Genomic DNA, 26,074 nt, shown 5'->3' with positions numbered 1-26,074 from the left:
TTCGATTTTTGGATGGCAAAACCCGTGTTAAATGAATGGGGAGAATATCGATTAATTTGTTTTCAATCGATATATTTGTATATCGATTTCCCAAAGTAGCATTTTTATAATTTCCGATAGCAGATAGAAATACAAATTTACGTGGTTTAACCCCTTGCAGCAGACGACAAATTGAACATCGTGTTCAATTGGAATTTCACAAATATAAGGTAAGAAAACGTAAGCCATCTAGATCTAGACTATGGTAAAATCCATGATGGGGGGCTTAGATTGAGGGATCTATTTACTATAATAAATAGTGAACTTCTATCATACAATATTACTGGACTATATGAACTCCAAATATAAAATTATCCCTCGTGCAAGCCTATTTCACCTCGGCCTTCGGCCTCGTTGAAATAAATCTGCACTCGGGATAATTTTATATTTGTCGTACATATAATCCAGTATATTGTACAATAGATTGTACACTATTTATATAATATATTATTGCTATTATCATGCAAATTTCCTGTCAAAAAAATCATCACATTGATGGATTTCCATACAGTTGAGGTTGATCGGATGGGGAGGTGTCAAAAAGATTAAGTGTAAACGCAAGTCATGCTTAAATGCCAATGCATGCATGGGCCTATATTCTGAAATTATGGGCTTTATTCTGCACACAACTGGGAATGAAAGTGCAACACTAAAGGGGGTGTTGCAAGAAAACATTTGCGATCGAATGCAAATATTCTGCTGCAATTTTACAACTGACAGATCAACGTCAGCTGTAGCAAATCAGATTGAACTTCTTGTTTCAAGGAGCAACTTAGCAATCAATCACTAATTTGCATGCAACTACAAGACATATATGATTGTTTTAGGGACCAAAAAATGACTTGCAATTGATTGCAAGTTTCTTGCAACACCCAATTAGTCAACTTAGTCACACTTTATCTTTGTGAAATCCCCCCCCCCCTCCTCTGGTGATCATTTAAGAAACCAAAGATTTGATCTGATCCGGTGTTCTCTTGGCAATAGATCCAGGTTCTGTATAATTATTAGCAGGATGATTGATGGCTGTATACAGAAGCTCATATGCACTGCAGATTAGAGCTATGGATCGCTTCTGTATCTTCTCCCTGTGGAAATGAAGAAAAGAACAGAAAGATGGGTATTGCACAGCTGCCAACCATAATGGCAACAAAAAAATGAACTGCTGGTTTGTTTTCACTCTATTTTCAAGCCTGCAATCCTATTTTTCTTAAAATATTGAAAAATACACCAAAAATCATCATTCTTACAAGTTTCAACAATCCTATGTCTAGGGAAAATCCTAATTAGTGTCACCTTCCCCGTAAAAATCCTACTAAATATGATAAAGTTCTACAAATTGGCAGCTCCAGTATTGGCCTGACTTCTCTTAAAGGAAGTGCAACTGGAAATCAGAAGGTTAATTTCTTATCTTCATCAAAGGGGTACTCCAGGCTGAATTTAATATGATCTGAATAGATAGAATAAAATTAGATGAACAGAATGCTAGAAGGTTGATCAAAATCAGACAGGGAATAACAAAGTCATGACGTTTTAACGGCCATACGAACCAGCGGCCTTAATAACCCCAACTCAAATCATCAATAATAATAATAATAATAAGGCATTTATATCGCGCCATCGATCTAGAAATAATTTATTCCGAGGTGCATTACTATTATTATTACCCGGGCTTTAGCTAGAGCTGCCTTTCAGCGCTCAGTGCATTCAAGGAATTAATCCTGCCGCATACCCACCTCACCTGTGTTGAGTGCAGCACAATGTGGGTAAATTTTCTTGCTGAAATTTGCTGGATCAACTACTCACAACTACCCAGGTTCATTAGCACATAATGCAACATTCTCACCAGTTTATTCTGGTAATGTAGGACCCGTTGAATGATATCTAAAACATACTTCACTGCTCAATACATTCACTTTGCAATAATTATGTCGCCAGGTAACAAAACAGAGACTTCTCAAAATATTGTAGTTTCTCCACACTAAAAACATTATGGGTTATTCTATTCCCACATGTACGAATAAAACTGAGTTGGTATTTCTGGATTATTTTAACTCGCAGATACCATAACTCCACAACATTCATTTATCTTTAAAGGAGATATTAATGGGCATTCCTACCTGACTGTTGTACTATGCAGTAGCTTGGTCTGTGGTAATGTGAAGCTATCGGGCGAACCAAGGTAGGAATCAAAACGATTCTGATTTCATGAAAAGATCAATAAAGACAGAACAAGGCATTATGGTCAGTTTACCTCTTGATCCAAGTATGGGTAGTTAAACGGGACACAAAAAACCTTGAAGAATCCCTTGTTCTTCATTTTTTTTGTATCAAAACTAATAGGGATTGGTAAAGAAGAAATGCATATTGAGATTTTTATCCTTTACACATGTGATAAGAATCTAGTTAACTGGGAGATATTATGCACAGTTCTTCTTTTTAACATTTCATTTTCATTTTTGTCTACCTATAACTAAACCATTAGACCATGGTTTAAGTAAACATTAATCAAAATAAATACATACTAGTAGTATATGATTCATTATTAAGTACAAGTAAAAAACAAAAACTTGCAGTGCAATGTTATACATCTAGATGTCATATCATGTGCCGTATTGCACGGGCTAATGAATGATGATCATTGAAGAATATATTTCATGGCTTTTCTACAAGGATTGCAATAACTATTTTATTTGTTATGACCAATATTGCACTCATCTACGATTTGTGCAATATTCCCCAACTCATGGAATATTTATGATATCACACTCTGAGCCATTCAATATAATATATTATAAAACGGGTTCAAGGATGTAGCCAATGGTGAGTGCGTATTCAAGTCACGTGTTCATGCTTTAATTATGCGCAACCTTCCAGTCGTGCATTTTTCGTGCAGCACTATGCATTTTTTGTGCAGCACTGTGCAATTTTTGTGCAGCATAAACTGATACGCGTTCAGTAAAAGAGGCTGGCTAGGATTTTGATGTGCTTACTTAGGCGCGCATAGTAGATACGCCTGTAATGTCATAATTGATAGTCTTGTGATCTCTTCGTCTGTGCGATCGTACACAAGTTGGAGGGATTTGAACAAGATTTCCATGAAAAATTCATTTTGCCGACCCGTTTTATAAAACAATTAATGCACATTCTAAGATTTGTGATGTTAGTGACGATGCGAGCAACTCTCAGGCATTCACAATATTATGCAAAAGCACTCGGCGCAAGCGCCTCTTGCTTTCGCATAATTGTAAATACCCTCGAGTGTGCTGCATCGTCATAACACACTCATAAATGTGCATTAATTGTATATAAATAACTTACAATGCCATCCCTGACTGAACTTGAATCCATTCCATGAACAGATGACAATGGACCCTGTGTAGTGTTAAAATGAAACATGGAAATGATTGACAAATATCAGGTAATATACAAATGATGCATGGGTTAGAGTGGGTCAGTATGGAGTGTGTGCACAAGGTAACTTTGGCATGGTTTAGACCATAATGCCAAAGTTACCGCGTGCACACAGTTCCACTGACCCACGAAAGAAACCCATGCATCATCTGTTTTATAGAATGGAAAAAATTTATTGAATAAACCATAAAAATTAATGATTTACCGGATGCATGATAATTTCATGCGTATGGTAAATTCAATTTACAGGACGCATGATTTTTTTTTACCGGACGCATGATTTTTTTTTACCGGACGCATGATTTATTTACCAGATGCATGAAAATTCCAAACTGTAATGCAGACACTTTGATAACACTGGACAACATAAATATGGGCTTAACTGGATGATATTTTGGCACAAAGGCATTATTATACACAAAATGCCAGGTACAGCTTTGCATTGACTAGATCTTGAGGCAGCCTCCGATCTCTAATATACAGATGATGCATAGATGTGAGTGCATTGGTAGGTGTTGTGAGCATTTAAGGTAACTATGGAACAGCCGAGTGGGTTTAGACTAGTTTCCATAGTTACTGCATGCTCACTAGTCCTACCTATGTACAAACAAACCTGTGCATCATTTGTTTTACAAAAAATTTTTTTACAACCATGCATAAGTAATTACCGACGCACGGCTAACCATGCATCTTGTAAATTTGCCATGCGTGAGTAATTACCGGACGCATGGCAAATTTACCGGATGCCATACGTTGGTAATTACTTATGCATGATACCCATTCTATAATAAAGATCAGTTTGCCTCCTCACACATTGCCGACTGGGCTCGTTGTACGGAAGCAAATAGGAGGCTCAATGTGAAATATTTGTACCGTTGCACACGTACCGTCCAAACTGTATTGTTGAATGGTTAAATAGGTAATGTCACAATACGGGTCAATCCATTGCGCTGGGAAAATAAAAGCAGGTGCATTATGCGTAGTGCCCTCTGGTTAAATGTGCACTGCCACTGCAGATATGATACACACTTGGATCACGGCTAGCTATGCATGCTGGTAAGGGATTTTGGTTTCTGCTTCAAAACTTCCTTCCCTTATTTTCACAGATTCAGTTGGAAAACTCAACTATTCTTTGTAACTTCTGAGGCATAGTAAAATTCAAATGGGAAATATTCTTATTCGAGCACTGGTACTAGATTTCGCAATCGGTTAAAGAAAGAGAAACTCTAGTGGTATTCAATACAGCTACACATTGTTCAATAAAGCATCTTTCTTTCATCTAATGCGAAATCTCACACCATCACAATCATGCCTATTCACTATTGGTATATACATATATATGGGTAAAGGATTATATGTGGGGGAGTCGTTGTCTAGTGGTTAAGACTCTCGTCTTTCAATTAGAGGGACGTGGGTTCAAATCCCAGTCATAGCGTGTTTTCCTTCAGCAAGATATTTACCCACATTGGGCTGCATTAGACCCAAGTGAGGTGAATGGGTACCCCGTAGGATTTATTCTTTGAATGCTTATAGGGTCATAATATGATACCAATATTAAGCGCAGTAGAGTATATGCTGCGCTATACAAATGGAACACATTATTACTATTAAAGGATTATAGTAAATGCTTACCTCTGTGGTAACATGCTGCTGTGCAATACTGTAGATCTGGATCAGACCAACTCGTGTTAAAACAAAAGATGCCTGCTCGTTGACTAGTGTGTCTACATGAGCATCAACCTAATAGGAAAAATCAAATCAAATATTAGGTTACACAAGTATTACTACAAAAATTAAAGTATATACATCATACAACATCATCTTCATCTTATCAACATCATTATTGGCCATTACTATTGCAGTAATCGTCATCAATATTAAAATCTAAATCTTCATCATCATACAAATTATCATCAATCATCATCATCCATAATTTCCGTCATCATCATCATCACCATCATCATAATCATCTACCATCACATATCATCATCATAATCATCATCATCCTCATCATCATAATTATCATCATCATTACCACTACCATCATCATCATCATCATCATCACCATCTTCATCATCATTACTCTTAGGCTACTCACTTGAGCTTCAAGCATCTCCAGTCTCTGGTCCGTATACTCATACAGTGATAGCGTCGTCTGCATCGCGTACAGACAGTTGATCATATACGCAGCCATGTCCGATGGGTTCAGCTTACTGGCTGACAGAGAACACATCTGAAGAAGGGGATCCAACACACACCCAAGGATCTATGACACAGGGCAATGAAAAAATAATAATTTAAGTCTTTCCAAGACAATTCTTTTTCTATTGACAAAAGATGAATGTAAAACAAGATGAAAGAGTTTCTTTGACACAAGTTTTTGCCAACTGGTTGGAAGTTTCACTGAGATAGCACAGTGAGTACATTTCATGCTTCGGAGAACTAGGATTTCAAATGTGTTTTCTCCTTATTTTTTGAAGGTCTCTCTTTCAATCCATTCAATCAAATAATTGTGTGGGTTATTGTTGATCAATTTTAACAAGTCATGTGATGCACCACGCCGTACACCGGGGTACGGCGTTGTGCAGCGCCATCTCGTGTTGTAATAGTGTACAGTTACATTGTTGTCATGGTGATCACGGTCGTACGATCGGTGCGACAATCATGACAATGAATGGGGACAATGATCACAATGCCTATTTCCTTTCTTTGATACAATCTCATGCCAATAATAGTAAACAAATGATGTTATACTTAAGAATTTAAGTATACTTTTCGACAGCTAAATAGTTAAATTGAATTCAAAGACATAAGATCAATAATGACAACTACAGGTATCATTATTGAACAGTGAAGATTAGAACAGAACATGAAAATTAGAATAAAGTTATCATTTGCATGCATTGTTACATAAGATCACTAAAAAGAAAAAAAAATCTGTACAAAACATTAAAATATACTTGTACACATTTTTTGGTAACCCAGGGTACAGCGCAAAAAATAAAATAAATAATTCAACAAAATGGCAGATTATTATTTGGTACCCTGGGGTACTGCATCATATATCATTCAAAAGCATGGGATGTGTTTTTCAAACTAAAAAATCTCAAAATTCATTTTGGGCGGTTTATTGTTGGTTTTAGGAGTTACAAATGCACTATACTCTTACTGGTATTATCATCAGCCTTTAAAAAAAGGTGCATACCTAATAGTTTGACAATAATTTAGAGAAAATACTGTATATTGTCATATCATGACATTTATAACTGAGGGGCATTTGAACACCTAAATTTGCGATATCACGCAGCCCTGTAGGGAAGAATTCATGGACTAACCTTGGCAAAGTCAGCCTGTCTTGTATCCATTGAAACAACCGATGAATCATGGGAAGTGAGGATCTCTCGTAGCAGACTCAGAGTATGGGTCAATGACCCTGTGGGACCAAGATCAGCTGGGGGTAGTTCCACCTGTCAAAATGAACAGTTTCTTTCTGTTAGCAAAGCAAATGTATTCTTAATGATTTGGTTTGTTTTTATTTTATCGAATGGTTTATGTTTATAGTTAGAGTGCAATATTCAGATGAAATCTTAGATCTCAACATGAGTGGATTAGAGTCCGGTTCATGCCGTAACACGTTTAACCAAATAATTGATGTTGCGATGATGATGGGTTCTTATATAGCGCTGGTATCCGCCTCTGCCCGGTGCCCATGGCGCTTACTAAAAAATAGGAAATGTCTCACAAGTTTCAATGTCTTAAAACTGCTCAGAATCATCAATCAGTTCAAATACTGTCCTAGTGGTGCTACAATTGTGCAATGCATGTAAGCACCTGCCACTTCCTGGTAACCTGTATAATACAATAATACATAAGATGGTGGTCTGCACTCAGAGAGGAAGAAGAAAAAGAAGTTACACATACCTTATCAACTAGTTTTGATGACATGACATTCAAGGCGTTGAAGAATACCTTCTGCGCAAACTCCTCCATTTCTTCCAGGGTGGCTAATAGGGAAGCTTCCTTGCTCAGCAGTTGACTAAAGATCAACAAAAATAAGAAGAGCTTTTGTTTTCTTGTATGCCCAGTTGGGCAACACGACATTTGCTACTGCGACGATTGCTCTGGGATTTCTTTCATCTAAGATGTAGCGCTAGGGTAAGAGTTGCAATAGGGTTTTATGTTATGTTTAGGGTAGGGTATAGTGATAAATCCAGGGTTAAAGTTAGTCATTTGATCTGCGTGCGGAATTTACAGCGTAGCAATTGTCGGTGGCAAATGTCGAATGGATTTGTAAGTGCGCCAAATTGACGCCTGTTACCATGGTTAGATACGCTATGTTATTCATGAGTCCACTGTTTGAAGAGTGGACTCATGAATAAAAATGGTGGACTCATGAATAAAATGGTGTATCTAACCATGGTAACAGGAGTCAATTTGGCGCACTGTGAAAAATGCGCGCATCAGCATTGGACATGTTTTATACACGCGCCCGATATGCGCTAAATAAGACGTAATTTATATAAGAAATCTGCATAAACCATGGACTCAACCGTGGGTTTTCAAAACCACCTTTGTGAATTCGGGCCAATGTTTGATCATTACCCCTTTTCATATGAAGCTCAAGCAGAGACCAACGGTTTCAGTAAGTTTCTGTCATGATGACATCATGATGACATCATTATATGTGGCCTGAAACAATGCAGGGTTGCAGGGTAGGGGGTGGGGGGCATCATGACCTTCCAGTCCTCTAGGGTTAATTTTTCCTACAAGTGAAATCAGGGATGGGTTCATGAATTCATTGAAGAGGAGGGCACACAAAATGGGCAATTAGATTCATCAGGTTATTGATTAAGGTTCATACGGGAGTTTTTATTGTCCAAATAAATAAATAAATGGAAATTTGCATTTTCACATGGTATTGAACATACATAACATAGCATGGATAATGAACATATTTACAGAAAATTAAATAGACAATCATGATATATGAATATACACGTGCATAGCATTTGAACCAATTAGTGCTATTGACACTAAAATTAGGATTGAAATGGAAATTGGAACTGAAAGTAAAGATATTGGATATTGAAATGAAACTGAAATTAGAATTGAAATTAAAATCAGTACTATAAGTCTTCACAGCATTCAAAGATCTTCACAGATATTTTCACAAGACCCGCTTCCCCTCCTCCTAATGAGTAGGACTATGCAGGATTTTTTTTTAATGATACCCACAAGGTCTATCAAATAATGTATAACTTGATTTGAAGGATAATGGTTTCAATAGATAGGTTATTCTCGATGCTAACAAATATAAAATTTAGTTAGCATACATGTTACAAGACTTACCCAATCGTGTATCTGTAGAATTTATGTAGATTAGTGAGTTTATAAAGCAGCACTGGTCCGGGCTCAGCTACAATCACCTGTTCAACACGAACCTTGAATGCAAAGAGAAAATGCATTTATTCAAGCTTCCACTGTGTGTGTACATTAACCCATCTGATGTTGACACCGTCATTCAGCATATTTCAAGTTTTGGAACATTCCCCAAAACTGCTTCAGTCATATAATTACTAGAATACATAAATATGTATGCCATAAACTTGTTCTGATGTGGAGGATATGAAATTTTGCACTATACCAATGAAATTATTTAATTTTGATTGGGTGCCCGATGACAATACAATATCTGCATTTATTTTCTTTTGTATGTATTAAAACTACTAGTATTCCAAACATGCAATGGGCTGTAAATATGAGGATATGATCTTTGACTGTAGCTCTCTGATATCCAATCACTGAAGTTGTAAGGTAAGTGCTCAAATCGCCACCTTTGGAGATATAAGAAAACATTGCTGAGAGGAATATCTAACAGATATCTAATTGATGGTTATAACAAAAAACTTTTTAAGGCAACTTAATTGAACAGATTTATCAAGCATAGTATGAAAACGGCCCCTGGCTTATGTATTAATTCAATGAAAAAAAATGAACTGAAAGGGCAGATCATTCTTCAACACTTCATGGCCAGGTAAAGGGAAATACACTCTGCAACATCAAATTGGCAACATTTGAAAGGTATAAAATCATAGAACAAGTGGAATGCCTCTGGCCGTCTCACCTGCATCACGCGGTTCAATATAGCATCAGTGCTGACTTTGAAAACTACTCTAACTCGCACAAGATGTTCAGTGATACATGGTTACTTTTATGTCCACTTTTTATGAACTAGACCAATAAACTTACAGAGATATGATGGTTATTCAACAAAAAAACCCAACATGGCCAAAGTTCATTGACCTTACATGACCTTTGACCTTGATCATGTGACTTGAAACTCGCACAGGATGTTCAGTGATACTTGATTACTCTTATGTCCAAGATTCATGAATCAGATCCATAAACTTTCAAAGTTATGATGGTAATTCAACAGATACACCCAATTCGGCCAAAGTTCATTGACCTTTGACCTTGGTCATGTGACATGAAATGCGCACAGGATGTTCAGTGATACTTGATTACTCTAATGTCCAAGTTTAACGAACTAGACCAATAAACTTTCAAAGTTATGATGGTAATTCAACAGATACCCCCAATTCGGTCAAAGTTCATTGACCCTAATGACCTTTGACCTTAATCATGAGAGCTGAAACTTGCACAAAATGTTCAGTGATGCTTGATTACTATTATGTCCATGTTTCATGAATCAGATCCATAAACTGTCAAAGTTATGATGGGAATTCAACAGATACCCCCAATTCGGCCAAAGTTCATTGACCCTAAATGACCTTTGACCTTGGTCATGTGACATAAAACTCACGCAGGATGTTCAGTGATAATTGATTAACCTTATGTCCAAGTTTCATGAACTAGGTCCATATATTTTCTAAGTTATGATTAGGCCCGTTTCGGGTACACGTGTACACGTGTACACGCACGGTCAAGTCAGTGCACGTGTACTAAATTCCATCACCGTGTACACGGTAGCATCTGCATAAAGCTTGCGTGGGACTGTAAAGTCAGTGAACAAGCTCACAGCCTCACATTAATTCTTAGTTCTAAGACACTGCACATGTTTTAATCACTAATATGTCAATATATTTCAGTTAACCTAGAGTGAGTTTACTTCCAAAATCGCCGATTTAATCCACATTTATTCTGGACCACACGAAATGGGTATGCTCCGGTCAGTGCAGGGCCCTAGTTAGCGCCGACGTTCGTTGGATGCGCAATTTGCATACTGTACCGTACATACATGCACAGATCGCTGCAGAATTGAGTGTAACTGAAGTTATCGATTGATTTTCATTATTTTATTGCCAATTTGAGGAGCGTGTTTGTAGGCTTGTAGCACATGTGTATGAGCGTATAACACGTAACGAGACTCTCGAAAGCGTTCTTCAATCACTTTTAGAGCCAATTTGAGAATCACCAATTGCAACAGCGATCATTGCTCCAGTTACGTGTTATACGCTCATAAACATATGCTACAAGCCTACAAACACACGCTCCTCAAATTGGCAATAAAATAATGAAAATCAATCGATAACTTCAGTTACACTTAATTCTGCAGCGATCTGTGCATGCATGTACGGTACAGTATGCAAAATGCGCATCCAACGAACGTCGGCGCTAACTAGGGCCCTGCACTGATTTACTTTTGCATTCTTTATTAATTTAATGCGCTGCTAAGCTGAGTAAACTTTTTAATTGCACCAATTTTTGTGGATTGATACTTCTAACTTCTCAGGTAAGCTTTAAAACCGTGACTTAGGCTACATGTAGGAAACACTGAAAACATACTGTAACTCACTCTCACTCAGTGTTTACAACGTGTACACGTGTACACGACCGAAAAACACGCCGTGTACACGTGCATCAAAAATGGACTTTCAAACCGGGCCTAGTTATGATGACATTTCAAAAACTTAACCTCAGGTTAAGATTTGATGTTGACGTCGACGCCGCCGTTGGAAAAGCGGCGCCTATAGTCTCACTCTGCTATGCAGGTGAGACAATAACAATGACAAGTTCTATCAAATAATAAGAGAATATGGGAAAAAAACTACAATCTATCCAAATTTACAGACCTTGAATGGTCTGCAGATACCCTCTGTAATGTGGCTTAGAATCTCTTGAATTTCTTCTTCTCGTGCTGATAAAAGAACAGCAAAAAAGAGAGAAAAAATATATAAACAAAATAATACTAAAGTGAAATCCGCCTCAAATAACTATATTTTTATGTGCGAGAAATATGTTTATTTCAATTTTTACAGATGAATAAGATGAATCATAACTGTGGAGTAAGAGTGGGTTATGTTGTTCAGTAGTGAACACCATATCTACGAAGTAGCCATACTTACCTATTCCCTTAAATGCCATTCGATCGCCACGCTCGAATACACCCGGCAAAAATTTCTCCTATAAAAGGAGAAAAAGTCTGCAACGCAGACTAGAGCCCCGCACGACAAGGAGGGAAACCCCGCCCTATACTATAAGTACCTTGCGTGCGTGGCTCACTTCCTCTTTCTTAGGCAAACGAACCTCAGATACAGAAAGAGGGGAGGTGGGAGGGTAGCATAGGTAAGTATGGCTACTTCGTAGATATGGTGTTCACTACTGAACAACATAATCTACTTCAGATACGCCATACTTACCTATTCCCTTAAATGCCAGATTCCCACGGAAACAACTATGGGAGGTGGTCAGGCCAAAGGTCAAAGCCAAGAGGCCCTACAGATCAATTCTATTATACAAGATACTAATGACAAGCTTGTAAAGTTAAACTCATACCTTGGATTAGCGATGGGGACCGGACAGGGTGGCCCTCGCAAACTTGGATTCATCACCGAGGACATCCGAGAGGTAGCAGGATGTGAATGTATTAGCGTTGGACCAATATGCCGCTTTCATTATATCCTCCATGGGTACGCCCTTGAATAAGGCCCAGGAAGCAGCCAATCCTCTTGTGTCATGGGCTCTAACTTTCTGGTGATGACTGGATCACCAGCAGATTTCACTGCCTCCACAATCCAACGAGAGATAGTATCCGGCGAGACAGCCCTGTGAGGGGAATGAAACTAACAAAAAGTTGATCGGAAGCACGAAATTGTTTAGTCTTATCAAGATACCATTTTAAAGGTAAATGCTAGTTTTGGTAACGATATCAAAATGAGTTCGTACAGAATCCAATGAAATGACCACCAAAGTGTCTGTTTGTATAAATAAAACGCATGTGCCAAAGAATTCTGGAAGAAATTGTGAAATTGCTGAGAAATCAGCAAATAAGCACAGGAATCGGGTAGGGCGTCGGGCCCGACGCCCTAAGCAATAATTATAAATTGTCCCACGTGCGCTTATCTGTGTTGGGGATCTTCGGTGTGAACATTTTTCAGCGTAGATTTCAAGATTTCACAAAGTTCAGTTAATGTAACTGTACCAGATCTAGATCCTCGGTGATATACTGACAATTAAGCCTTGTTTTACAGACTGTCTCATGAAATCAGTGTTTACTGCAACTACTGGAATTTCTCTTTAATGCTCTTACCGGGCACCAAAATCTATCCTCCCTAACTGAAGAAAAGGAACTTATGGATGGTAGAACAATTTCAAGAGGGAGAGAGGACTCCCGTTGGATCTTAGCAAGAAAACGGCCATGAGGAATAAGTCTAATCTTGTTTTTCTCCCAACGAATATGCCCAGGAGCTGTGGTAAGAGCATGGATAGAGCTACGCCTCTGACCAGAAGCCGCTGCCAGAAGGAAAACAGTTTTTATGGTTAAATCCCGCAAAGATGCATTATGTTTACAGAAAAATAGACGAGGAAACAGATTCACCATTGTCAAAGCCTTCGTGTAGGACAGCTATGGCAGACCTGTAACCCCGAATAGTATTACATGCCAAATTCTTGTCATACAAAGATATAAAAAATTCAGCAATCTCACCTACAGATGCCCTGCATGGATTAGTCTTAGCCTGCCGACACCATCTCACATAGTGACTGAGTCTGGAGTCGTAGGTTGATCGTGTGGAAGACCGTAAACGTTCTGCTGAGAAATTGGCAGCCCGTTCAGAAAGTCCAGCCTTGATTGCTGCTGCCCTGTAATGGGCCACAGTGTGAGCCTCAGTTTGTTGGGCTCGGGGTAGTAGTGCTGGGTCCCTGGTAGTGTTGAGGCAAATAGATCTATCTGTGGGTTGCCGAAATGATTGAATATCTCCCTGGCCACAGCCTCGTGGAGCATCCATTCCGAGGGGAGATAGCGCCCCCTCGATAAGAAGTCTGCTATGTGATATGTTACCACCGTCTGGTTGTCTGACTTTATCAGGACACACTTTTCCACTATCTCGGATGCAAAGTGTTGGAGGGCTAACTGCACCGCAATCATCTCCAAACTGTTTATGTGAAAATTCATCCTCAGTCTGCAAGGGGGTACTGTATTCACTAAGCTTGCTAAGAGTCCCAGAAAAATCTGCCAAGTCTTCGCAGTCGAGAGACGACTGGACAGGAGTTGCTCCGCGACTGCTCTCATTCTCTGAACCCGGAGGGGAAGGGGGGCTGCCACCTGACTCGGGATGTCTATAAATGCTCCAAGGAAATCCGGAGTCTGAGTTGGAGTCAATCTTGATTTTTCCCAGTTTATGAGAAGGCCTAAATTTGACGTTAACGCGATTGTGACCTTCAAGTGTCTGAGAAGGGTTTGTTCTGAGGGGGCGAGGATCAACCAATCGTCCAGATAGCAAAAAATTTTTTCCCCTCTTCTTCTTAGCTCTGCAGCAATTACCCTGACGAGCCTTGTAAAGATGCGAGGAGCAGAGCGAAGGCCGAAAGGGAGGGCCTGGTACTGGTAAGTGTCCCCTCCTATTGCGAAACCTAGGAGATGCTGAGAGGACCTTGCTATTGGAACGTGAAGATACGCGTCCGATAAGTCTATAGATGCCGCCCACTCGTGGGGGCGAAGCAGGGGCAGGATCTTGGAGAGGCATTCCATCTTGAATGACTTGTTTTCGATGAACCTGTTTAGTTTCTTTAGATTCAGGATCATCCTGAATTTTCCGGACCGTTTCCGAATTAGGAAGACATTTGACAAAACAATCTTTTGGCTGGAGGGCACCTTGGAAATTGCACGCTTTCTCTCCAGTTCGTTGATTTCCCTTAAAAGAGCCTCTCTCGTTTCGAGAGAGTGGGGGAGGGCAGAGGTTTGGTTAATTGTGCGAACGCATCCCGATAATCTGGGTCGATCTCGACCCGATATCCCTCCCACACTATCCTGAGAATTAATTTGTCTCTTGTTATGAGGCTCCAATTTTTTGCAAAGAAAATGAGCCTTCCTCCTACGGGGGCGTGTAAGTCTGGGGAAAACGGTCCGGCCAAGGAGTCACAAGTGTTTAGGGGGGTACTGAGAACCGCGGGACAATCTGCGTCGACCCCGAAAGGGTGTAGGGGTCCTTTGATTGGTCTGGGGGCTCCTATCCCTGACCTCGCGTTGTGGGGGGCCCTGCGGTTGCTGGTTACTCGGCCCAGAGGCCTGCTGACGTGAGGAGGAACGTTGGCCATAAGAATGTGAAGACAACCTGTACACTGTCTTATCAGCCGTGGAAGAGGCAGAGATGGAAGATTCTAAAACTTCCTGAAAACGACCACTGAAAAGGTCATCCCCCCAGGCTGGCAGTCTTTCGAGTAGTCGAGTAGCATTTTTTTCAATCTGAAGTAGGTCAATGACCTGTGAACGTCTTGCTCTCGTGCAAAGTATGGCCGTTCTCGACGCCTGTTCAAACTGGTATTCTGCAATCTTCATAACACACTCCCATATGTCTCTGCGATCCTCTGGGGAGATACCTAGTCTCTCAGATTCCCGAAAGGCTGTCAAAAGATATGTGTGATAGGTTGCTAGGCGCATAGATGCCCTGGCTGCCTGGTCAATAGAGGTCAACTGACTCTCCATACGCTTAAATCTACGTGACCCGAGTGGATTCTGATTAGAGTAGCGCGATCTCTTAGCCTTAGCATCACCAACACAAAAGGCTGCATCTGGGACTGTGGGAGTCTTGAAAGCGTGCTTAAAGTCTCGTTCCCCAAAGCGAAAGTGCTTCTTAACCACTCTGTTGGTAGGACGTAAGTCCCTTCCCCTGTCATTAAGGTAATTCAGGCAGGATGAGAAGGGTTTGTCAAGCTTCACCGCAGCTGAGTTGACAGATTGTCTCCCAAGCTCCGAATCGAGACAGAAAATAGGCTTAGATTCCTCTGAGTCGGTAGTATCTGCCTTAAGCTGGGGGCAGTATTTCGTAATCAAATCTGCAGCCGAAACAGGCTTGCTTTCTACGCTATCATGGCGAGAGCTGGGGCTGGAAGCAAAAATAGCTGAAGAAAAACCCTCACTAATCACTGAAACCCCCTCCTTCTCATAACGACCGCTAGCAATGCTCTGTCTCTCTGATCCTGAAGTGGAAAGTTGAGACAGCAAAGAGTCTGCCCATTTTCGCTTGCGGGATGCTATGGGCCGATGGTAGCCATATTCAGAGTTTGAATCATCCTCATTTATATCAATAGAGGGAGCATGACAGGTACTCGGGCTTCTCCCCCGAGTACGGCTTTCAATGTCCCGTTGTCCTGGCCGTGGCCGCTTCGCCGGTACTCCGTCACGCCTCAGCGGCCCGTCCGGCGTCGGGGCGCCTGGGCTGTCGGGCAGAGTTTTGGTCTGCGCCGCTGATCTGGTAGGGGCGCTGGTGTCGCCTGCAATCGGCTGATTCGACAAGTTCATACATTTTTGCGCCGCCTGGAACATCTTCATGAACCATGCCGCCGAGGCAATGTCCGTGTCGTCAGGGGGATGAAAACCCGTTTTTACGTCCTTCCCTGATTCCCCCATCTTCGCTTTCTTGGTGACGGGAATCGTCTCGAATTTATCCGAGTCGTCCATAGAAAACTCGGCCCCCTTAACCTTCGGTATCTTTCCCAGTAAGGTGACGGACGTCCCGAGGGTTAATTCGTCCGGAGTAGGGGTTTTAGCTGTCTTCCCCTTGGGTTTGGCCTGGGAGGGGGTCTTGACTTTTCCTTTGAGGGGGATTTTGAACCCTGTACCTCGTTTAGACCTGGCTATATTGGGGGTTTTCTTTCCTCCATCATCTTTCATAGCTCCATCCTCTTTCGTATTGTTCTGGGAAGTGTTATTACTGGCTTGATTGGGGCCCTGACGGGGAGAGTCTTTCGATCCAGTTGTTTGGCTCATTATGGTGGATAATATAGACGTGGGGCCTGAAACGTACCTCCGTCTGGTTATGGCTGTGGGATCGGATGAGGCGTGGGTACCGAGACCTCTGCCTACTTCTGTGATGAGACGTGGGTTCTGAGACCTCTGTCTACTTTTGTAATGAGACGTGGGTTCTGAGACCTCTGTCTACTTTTTGTTATGAGACGTGGGTTCTGAGACCTCTGTCTACTTTTGTAATGAGACGTGGGTTCTGAGACCTCTGTCTACTTTTTGTCCCGAGACGTGGGTTCTGAGACCTCTGTCTACTTTTGGGAAAAGTCTTATACTGTTTGGGTGTATAGAAACTCTAACTGAGCGTAAGCGCCACACAACTGTTAGGTTCGGGCGCCGGCAAAAGAAAGAGGAAGTGAGCCACGCACGCAAGGTACTTATAGTATAGGGCGGGGTTTCCCTCCTTGTCGTGCGGGGCTCTAGTCTGCGTTGCAGACTTTTTCTCCTTTTATAGGAGAAATTTTTGCCGGGTGTATTCGAGCGTGGCGATCGAATGGCATTTAAGGGAATAGGTAAGTATGGCGTATCTGAAGTAGATTTTACAATATGGGAGGATAAACTATAAATATTCAATGTTGTTGTGTTTTTCTTTTAAAATGAAGAATTCAAATAATTGCACTATACTTTGTAAAATTTTGGTGGCAATTTCATTGGATTCTATTCAAACTTATTTTGATATCATTAAAACAAATGGCATTTACCTTTGATGAGCAAGATATATATCAGTTTTTACTGTCAAAATCAGTATACACAGAAACATTGGCCACGGTTGACTTAAAGATACAACCATGCTAAATCGACCATTGGCTCATTAGCATATCTTTTGTAAGCTTTGTTAATTTTTTTTCACTAATCTATAAATAATAATATAATAATAATATAGGATATTTATATTGCCCACATTTCCACCTTGTTAGGTGCTCAAGGCACTCCTATATTACCCGGCTAAGCTAGGCATTCATAGCGCACACAGCTTCTTAAGGAATTACTTCCTACCGGTACCCATCTACCTCACCTGGGTCGAGTGCAGCACATCGTGGATCAGTTTCTTGCTGAAGGAAATTACGCCATGGCTGGGATTCGAACCCACGACCCTCTGTTTAAAAATCTGAAGACTAATCCACTGGGCCACAACGCTCCACATGAACGTGAGTTTCTGCGCAAACCATCCCTGGTATGCCTGAGAATTTATTGTTATTACTCCAAAATATATAAACGATTCAGTGTAAAGAGTTTGTTCTCGAATCAAAGAACACATTCAATTCTTATGATAAATGTTAATTTTATGATTGAAAAATAATACACGTTTACTTTTGGGGGAACTCACTGAAAAATAAAATAAACGGTAACATGATGATTCACTGGAATGCTGGAAATCAAACAATTTTTTTGTGCACCGCCCTAGTGCAGAAACATCAAATGGATCACAGATTATTTAACCGATCGAGAACAAATTACTATATTTAACAAATGTGAGTCAAGCTCCAGGACAGTGAGATATGGAGTGCCCCAGGGTTCAGTCCTCGGCCCACTCCTTTTTCTGTTATTTATAAACGATTTACCCCAATGTTCAAATATGCTAAATTTTGTGCTATTTGCTGATGACACGTGTGTCTCTATGTCTGGTAGTAATATTGATATTCTGTTCAGAGATATGAATTTACAGCTTAAAAAGATCAATGAGTGGATGTCAGTCAATAATCTAATTGTGAATACTTCAAAAACCAATTATATGTTGTTTAGTACATGCAGCCATAAGATAGACAACTTAAAATTATACTATAATAGCTTTGAAATTACTCAACTTCACAATGTAAAATTTTTAGGTATTTATTTGGATGACAATTTATCTTGGAACTTTCATATCAAACAGGTCTGTAATAAGATTGCTAAAAAGATTGGGGTAATAGCTAAACTTAATTTTTTGCCAAGTTCAGTTCTAAAAATGTTATATCATGCTTTTATCACATCTACCATTAACTATGGAGTGATTGCATGGGGATTTACAACTAAAAGAAATATACAGAAAATTTTTACTTTACAAAAACGAGCAATCCGTCTAATAACTCATTCCAATTACCTCTCTGAAAGTGCACCTCTTTTCAAACGAAACAATATCTTACCGATTCAGAATATCATATCATTACAGACCTGTTTATTCATGTACCAATGCCACAACCATATGTTACCTAAGTCTCTTCAAGATTATTTTAAAATGAATAATTTATATCACTCATATCAAACTAGAAATTGTAACAGTTATCACCCTCCTTTGCCAGCTTTAACTAGACGATCTGTTTTTTATTTTGGACCACTCTTTTGGAACTCATTACCGAATTCTGTTAAATTATCAAAATCTTTAAATCAATTTAAACGTGCATGTCTTCGAAACAAAACACTTTTAAACACGGCTTTCCATTTATTGTAATGATTTGTTTTCACCCCCCCCCCTCCCTTCTCTTAGACGTATTTGTAATTATGTTATGATTATATTGTTTGTTTACTTTACATGTATTAATATGACTTATTCTATACTTTAGGGGCCAATTTATACAAGCAGTTATGCTTTCTTTGACCCCTCCACGTGTAATATATCTTTTAATGTCAATGATTTGTACATACATATATTTTTAATTGTGGAAATTTGAATTAAAGCAATGCATCTATACCAGCTGCTAAGGGCATTCTCATGCCCGTGTGAAAAATGATGAAATGAAATACTCCAAAAATTTGCTTTTCCCAAATTGATTGCGGGTCAGGCAGCTGCTGTGCAGCGCCAGATTGACAAGGAAAGTGTGTTGTTAAGGGCATTCTTGCAGCGACATGACTAATTTCTAACCTGGCTAAAAGGAGATGAGGAAGAAGGATGAGGGTGATGAGAACAAAACTACCACCACCAATGACGATTACAATGACAAGAATAACAACTTACATTGTGCTGATGCGAGCCTCAATAAAGCTTCAAGATGTTCTTTCTCTGATGCCGATGCTTGGTGTAGCCATGCCAACATATCGCCAACGTAACGCATTGGATCATGGGAATGAAGCTCTATTGGTCGAGGGGTACCTCCAGGGCCTAATAAACAAACAATGCACTTTTTTTTTTAATAATGATAATAATAGGCAATTTTTGTATAGCCCATATCACATAATGAAAATTACAAAATCTTCATGTGCTTCTTAAGGACTTTGATATTAAAACCCCAGCTTTAGCTCGGTGGCTGTTATTATTTCACACGCATTTCAAGGAAAAAATTCCCCCAGGTACCCATTTACCTCACCTAGTTGAGTGCAGCACAATGTGCATTTAAACCCACAACCCTCTATTTCAAAGTCTGGAGACAAATCTACTGGGCCACAACGCTCCACATGTGTAATATGTTTTTCAAAGAGAGTTTGGGTAGGCTATATTCTTTTGGGCTCATAATCTTAAATCTCAAAGGAGGAAGAGCAGGAGGAGAGAAGAAGAAGAAGAAGAAGTAGAAGTACAAGAAGAGGAATAAGAAGAAGGAACAGAAGAAGAAAAAGAAACCATACTAACCTCCTCTAGTCAAAGCATCAATAAATCCTCTCACCATAGCCGTTCTTCTCGCTGTGCCAAACTCATCTAGAGCATACCTATATCAAAAATATATTAAGAATATTAGAAATTTGCTTTAAAAAATGCTTGGTTTTAGAATAATTATGGTATAAGCAGCAACTTTCTTCTGCCTAGAAAGAGTTCTTTATAGGAATTAAGAGACTAATTTCAGACAATATGTGATTGCCATAATTGACATATTTCTAAAATACCGCTCTTTCTGAGTTGCCTTCAAAGGTAACATAATTTCAGATTTGAAAGTCAAGTGACAATAGTATTTGAAAGTCAAGTGACAATCACAATACCAATCTAAGTTTTAAAGTGAAAACAATTGTTCTTTTCACATTATTCAGGATAAGTAAGATTATAGTAAAAAGATCCACTGCATAAAATTATGAAGCCTTAACAATTCAAATACAACAAAATACACCTGAAATATTTGTTGTGAATATTTGCATGTAGACCCCAACTCCCATAAATGCATGTCTGTATGCAGTCGAGTTGCTCATTTTTCTGTGAAATTCCATGAATTTCGTGTTCTTCAAAACTTTCCTGAACCTTTTTGGCTAACTCCCTCCCTATGTAAGAAAGTGATTCTACCACAGGTTAAAAAGCTTGTCCTCCCATTAATGCATGTCCGTATGCAGTAGAGTCGCTGATTTTGTTCAATTTGGTCTCATAACAATTTTTAATTTTTCTGTGAAATTTCATGAAATTTGTGTTCTTCAAAACTTTCCTGAACCTTTTGGTGTATTCCCTACCTATGTAAGAAATAATAATATTAATAGTCAGTTCTTGTATAGTACATAACACATTATGAATAACGTCTGTATTCGATTCAAAAGGACATGGATATTATTACCCCAGCTGTAGCTCAAGCAGCTTTCACGTGTTCGGCATTTCAAGGAATGTGGTATCTGGTGCCCTCTCTCAACACTTTGTATTTTTAAAATAGCCCTTTAAAACAATCTTACTTTTCAGATTTAGTAATTGAATATTAGAAAGTTACAATGTTCTAAGAAAGATCATATTATAAATTTTCAGCTCATTCCATTTCTACAAGGGGTTTCATACAAACAAGAGATAAATATCTAAATATTTCATTTTGATTGTGCACTCATTTGATTTAATTTAGATCAAAAATCTGTTAATTCATTCAAACATTCAAAGAAACACATTTTTTGTTTGTATCCTTCACATCATAATTGTTTTAGGGTACACTCATTAATATAATCTAGTAATAAATGGGAGTAGCAACACGCACTCAGGGAGGGGGGGGGGTTACAAAAATTAAAGATATATTAAATCAGCTCACCTGAAGAGGACAGGTCTGTCTTGAAGAGCTTCCATCGCCTTACAATGGAGTAAAGTCACCTCAAAGGAATCACCTGTCATGCTCCGGCATTCACCTTTCAACCAGAAAAAAAAAGAAGATCATCAACATATTAGCAATTTTCTTTGAGATATCATGATCTGCGCAGGGATAGCAATGAATTGAAAACATGTATTCTACTTTGCAACACTGGACGTAATGTTACTACAAGACGGCATAAAGATCTACACGGAAGTCGCATATCCATGATCAAACTGATCTTTTGAAGTCAGGCCATAGTCACTACAATGTGATAAGTGACAAGATTTGCTCAATCACTTTTTTTTTGTTGGGGGATAAATAATGATAATTATATTGCAGAAATATTCCATTCGCTAGGGGCCGATATTGCACTCCTCTTTGATTCATGTAATATTTGCCTTAACCCTTGAAATATCTCTGGGGAGTGTTTCATGAAAGGACTTGTCAGACGTTTTATCCGACAAGTGCCATTTTATCCGAAAGTTGCCATAGGATCAGTGCTTATCAGCCAATCAAAATCTAGATAAGATGTCAGATCTGACAACTTGTCGAACGAAAATGTTGATAAAATGGTCCCCTGGGGAGCGTTTCATGAAAGGACTTGTCAGACGTTTTATCCGACAAGTGCCATTTTATCTGACAGTTACTATGGTAACAGTGCCTCTCAACCAATCAGAATCAAGGAAAGATGTCAGATCTGACAACTTGTCAGACAAAATTGTTGATGAAACGGTCCCCTGATTACACACTCAATACAATATAAATACCTTGTGTCCATCTGTAGAGTCTCTCATATGCTGTCTCTTGGTGCAAAGCCATAGATTCCATGATCTCCAATCTAATTAATAACAACAGAAGAAAATGCAAGACTGTTTAAAGAGAAATTCCAGTAGTTGCCGTAAACACTGATTTCATGAGAAAGTCTGTAAAACAAGGCTTAATTGTCAGTATATCATCGAGGATCTAGATCTGGTACAGTTACATTAACTGAACTTTGTGAAATCTTGAAATCTACGCTGAAAAATGTTCACACCGAAGATCCCCAACACAGATAAGCGCACGTGGGACAATGTATAATTATTGCTTAGAGCGTCGGGCCCGACGCCCTACCCGAATCCTGTGATTATTTGCTGATTTTTCAGCAATTACACAATTTCTTCCAGAATCCTTTGGCAGATGCGTTTTATTTATACAAACAGACACTTTGGTGGTCATTTTATTGGATTCTGTATGAACTCATTTTGATATTGTTACCAAAACTAGCATTTACCTTTAATAATCATAATCAACGGTATATTTACCATGGGTAGCCACTTCAGTTTCGAAAACTGTTCTCCCAGCGGGCCCTGCTATTATTATTACCCGGCCAAGCTAGGCTACCTATTCAGGTGCACACAGCTTTTTGAGGAATTACTTCCTGCCGGTACCCATTTACCTCACCTGGGTCGAGTGCAGCACACTGTGGATGAATTCCTTGCTGAAGGAAATTACGCCATGGCTGGGATTTGAACCCACGACCCTCTGTTTCAAAGTCCGGAGACTTATCAACAGGGGCCACAACGCTTCATTTTTGAAGTCTTGTTTGTCATAACAAGTCAGTGACAAATATACAAGCCCTCCGGTTAGTTTCATGGGTACATTACTTTTGGAAAAGAAGCCACACACATTTACATCACCTATGTGTAGGCAATGTGTCAGTATCCTCTCAGCAGGCAAAGCAAATCTCATTCAAGTACGAGAGTGTATAAAACAATTTAAAGAAGTGATACCAAAACGTAATTTTGTAGATGTGATTTTACTTTTGAAGTTCATGTGACCATTCTGCCAAATGACTTTGTGTTTTTAATATCCTTTCTTCAAACTGATTTTTACTTACATATGCTTGAATGAGGGAGATTAATCATAGAAGTTATATCAATGATAAAGCTTTACAATGAAATGCCATTTGTCAACCAAATTTGTGGTTTAATTAAAATAAATCAATGATAATGCTTTACTATTTTTCTGGGATGCACTGTATGCAACTATAAATCTATGAAATCATTGTTCGCAGCAATTACTCTAGCCTTGAGACAAGGCTCCCCTGTCTGTAATGATGTTTATATCAAATGCCTGATGACTGAAAACAAGACTAACAGCAAAAGACAGGATGAATCAGCTCAGCCACAGAGCCTTCAGGAACCTGCCTTGGAATTCTTATGTTAACCATTATTTCCGACTTGTGGTCTGCTGATTGAATCTTAATACTTTGCAATCATTGTGAATCTGATTACTTACCCTGCTGTCTGCTGATTGGTTCTTAAGAATACTTTACGATCATTGTGAATCTGATAGCTCAAGCTACTGTCTGTTGATTGCTTCTTAATAATACTTTACAATCATTGTGAATCTGATTACTTACCCTGCTGTCTGCTGATTGCTTTTTAATAATACTTTACAATAATTGTGAATCTGATAGCTTAAACTACTGTCTGTTGACTGCTTACTACTTTACAATCATTATGAATCTGATTGCTTACCCTACTGTCTGATTGGTTCTCAGTAATACCTTACAATCATTATGAATCTGATTGTTTACCCTACTGTCTGATTGGTTCTCAGTAATACCTTACAATCATTGTGAATCTGATAGATAAAACTGCTCATCACAGGGAATGTGACAGCTTAAACTACTGTCTGTTGATTGCTTCTTAATACTTAACGATCATTGAGAATCTGATAGCTTAAACTACTGTCTGTTGACTGCTTCTTAATAATACTTTACAATCATTATGAATCTGATTGCTTACCCTACTGTCTGATTGGTTCTCAGTAATACCTTACAATCATTGTGAATCTGATTGCTTGAACTGCTCTCTGCTGATTGGTTCTTTATAATATTTTACAATCATTGTGAATCTGATAGCTTAAACTACTCTCTGCAGATTGGTCCTCCACTATACAATCTTTGTGAATATGATTGCTAAAACGACTGTCTGCTAATTAGTTTTCAAGAAGACTTTACAATTGTCAGTCTCACTGCTTGAACTACTGTCTGCTAGTTGCTTCTACTTTATGATCATTGTGAATCTGACAGCTTAAACTACTGTCTGTTTACTGCTTACTACTTTACAATCTTTACCCTACTGTCTGATCGGTTCTCTGTAATACCTTACAATCATTGTAAATCTGATTGCCTAAAGTGCTCTCTACTGATTTACTACTTTACAATCATTGTGAATCTGATTCACTTACCCCGCTGTCTGCTGATTGGTTCTCAGTAATACCTTGCAATCATTGTGAATCTGTTTGATTCTCGTCAGAGAATTGAAGAAGTCCTGGAAAAGGAAAGAAAATAAGACATAAATCACGAACAAAAAACGTTAATATATACTAGGTATAATAGCAGACGTTCCAATTCTCAAATTTCCTAACACTATTATTGCTACATATACACTTGGTCTAATATCAAATTGGTCCAAATCACCATTTGGTCCAACCATCCTTTGGTTTGTTATTTAGTCTAATACCCAAATGGTCTCATTTTATTTTGCATTTTGTTAAACAAAATTTGGTTCATTAACTATATATCTAATCATATATATTGCTAAAGTGGCATAAGATCAAGTGAAAATTAAACAAATTGGGCAGTATTCAGATAATTGAACCTAGGTTCAACCCTGGTCTAAACTAGAATTTAAAACCACACTTCAATGGAATGATGGGCTTCTTAATATTTCTTCCATATCTGTGGTAATAATAAGGTATCAATTTATTCATTAAAATCCATAATATTTTGGTATTTTCCTATTCTTTCCATTTCGGCAGTGAGGTAGGCAGATTCTTCTAAAGAAAGAAGAGGAAGAAGAAAGAACAGGAGGAAAAGAGGAAAAGAAGAAGAAAAGAAGAAGAGGAAGAAGATGATGAAGATGAAGAAGAAAAAGAAGAAGAAAAGGAGAAGACAAAGAAAAAGAAGAAGAAGAAAAGGAGAAGAAAAGAAGAAAGAGAGAAGAAGAAAAAAAGAAGAAGTGAGATGAAACAGAAAAAGAAGAACAAAAAGAAGAATAAGAAAAGAAGAATAAGAAAAGGAGAACAAGAAGACAGGAGGAAGAAAAAAAAGAAGAAGCGAGAAAAAGGAGAAGAAGCAAGAAGAAGTGAGAAGACAATGGCGACAAAAATGAAGAAGCAGAAGACAGAAGAAAAAGAAGACGAAGACAATGACGAATAAGAAGAAAAAGTAGATGAAGAAGGAAAAAGAAGGAAATAGAAGGAAGAAAAAGAAGGAAGGACTGACCTCTTGTAATTGTCCATCTCTCGTTCCCCGTAACACTCTTGCTTCTTCTGGTTTCAGCTGGTATTTAGCTAAGAAGGCATCAGCCACGCGGGCTCTCATATCCAACCTCTGCCTGTATCAAAAAGACCAAAAAAAAAAACATCCCTTCTGTCACTC

The 26,074-nt window shown here is 38.8% G+C and overlaps 2 protein-coding genes and 1 long non-coding RNA gene across 4 annotated transcripts in view; 1 reads left to right on the top strand and 2 right to left on the bottom strand.

Moving 5' to 3' along the window:
* Positions 1 to 867: 867 nt before the first annotated feature.
* LOC121429556 (conserved oligomeric Golgi complex subunit 6-like) overlaps positions 868 to 26,074 on the bottom strand; it is a 35,301-nt gene continuing 10,094 nt past the window's right edge. The window contains exons 5-19 of the mRNA XM_041626635.1: positions 25,919 to 26,030; positions 24,880 to 24,962; positions 22,413 to 22,483; positions 21,607 to 21,700; positions 20,253 to 20,329; positions 19,644 to 19,787; positions 11,544 to 11,608; positions 8,800 to 8,891; positions 7,372 to 7,486; positions 6,786 to 6,917; positions 5,549 to 5,716; positions 5,083 to 5,190; positions 3,358 to 3,411; positions 2,157 to 2,236; positions 868 to 1,124 (exon numbers count right to left, since the gene is read on the bottom strand). Of these exons, the coding sequence (XP_041482569.1) occupies positions 977 to 1,124; positions 2,157 to 2,236; positions 3,358 to 3,411; positions 5,083 to 5,190; positions 5,549 to 5,716; positions 6,786 to 6,917; positions 7,372 to 7,486; positions 8,800 to 8,891; positions 11,544 to 11,608; positions 19,644 to 19,787; positions 20,253 to 20,329; positions 21,607 to 21,700; positions 22,413 to 22,483; positions 24,880 to 24,962; positions 25,919 to 26,030 (1,543 nt within the window). The 3' untranslated portion in view covers positions 868 to 976. The remainder of the gene's footprint in view (positions 1,125 to 2,156; positions 2,237 to 3,357; positions 3,412 to 5,082; positions 5,191 to 5,548; positions 5,717 to 6,785; positions 6,918 to 7,371; positions 7,487 to 8,799; positions 8,892 to 11,543; positions 11,609 to 19,643; positions 19,788 to 20,252; positions 20,330 to 21,606; positions 21,701 to 22,412; positions 22,484 to 24,879; positions 24,963 to 25,918; positions 26,031 to 26,074) is intronic.
* LOC121429558 lies at positions 4,149 to 19,161 on the top strand. Its single transcript, XR_005971949.1, has 3 exons — positions 4,149 to 4,158; positions 8,738 to 8,741; positions 18,991 to 19,161. It is a non-coding gene; the product is annotated as an uncharacterized LOC121429558 (long non-coding RNA).
* On the bottom strand, positions 11,776 to 16,857 carry LOC121429557. Of its 2 annotated transcripts, none has more exons than XM_041626637.1 (2): positions 13,397 to 16,857; positions 11,776 to 12,533 (listed from the first exon to the last, which is right to left on the bottom strand). In XM_041626637.1, exon 1 carries the CDS (start codon positions 16,676 to 16,678, stop codon positions 14,828 to 14,830), a length of 1,851 nt encoding a protein of 616 aa, XP_041482571.1. In that variant the 5' UTR covers positions 16,679 to 16,857; the 3' UTR covers positions 11,776 to 12,533; positions 13,397 to 14,827. The 2 variants fall into 2 exon arrangements, with proteins under 2 accessions (XP_041482571.1, XP_041482570.1); XM_041626636.1 differs by having other exon boundaries at positions 11,776 to 12,516.

Source organism: Lytechinus variegatus, chromosome 16 (assembly GCF_018143015.1).
Source record: "Lytechinus variegatus isolate NC3 chromosome 16, Lvar_3.0, whole genome shotgun sequence".
NCBI lineage: Eukaryota > Metazoa > Echinodermata > Echinoidea > Temnopleuroida > Toxopneustidae > Lytechinus > Lytechinus variegatus.
This window is presented reverse-complemented; position numbering and strand designations above follow the sequence as displayed.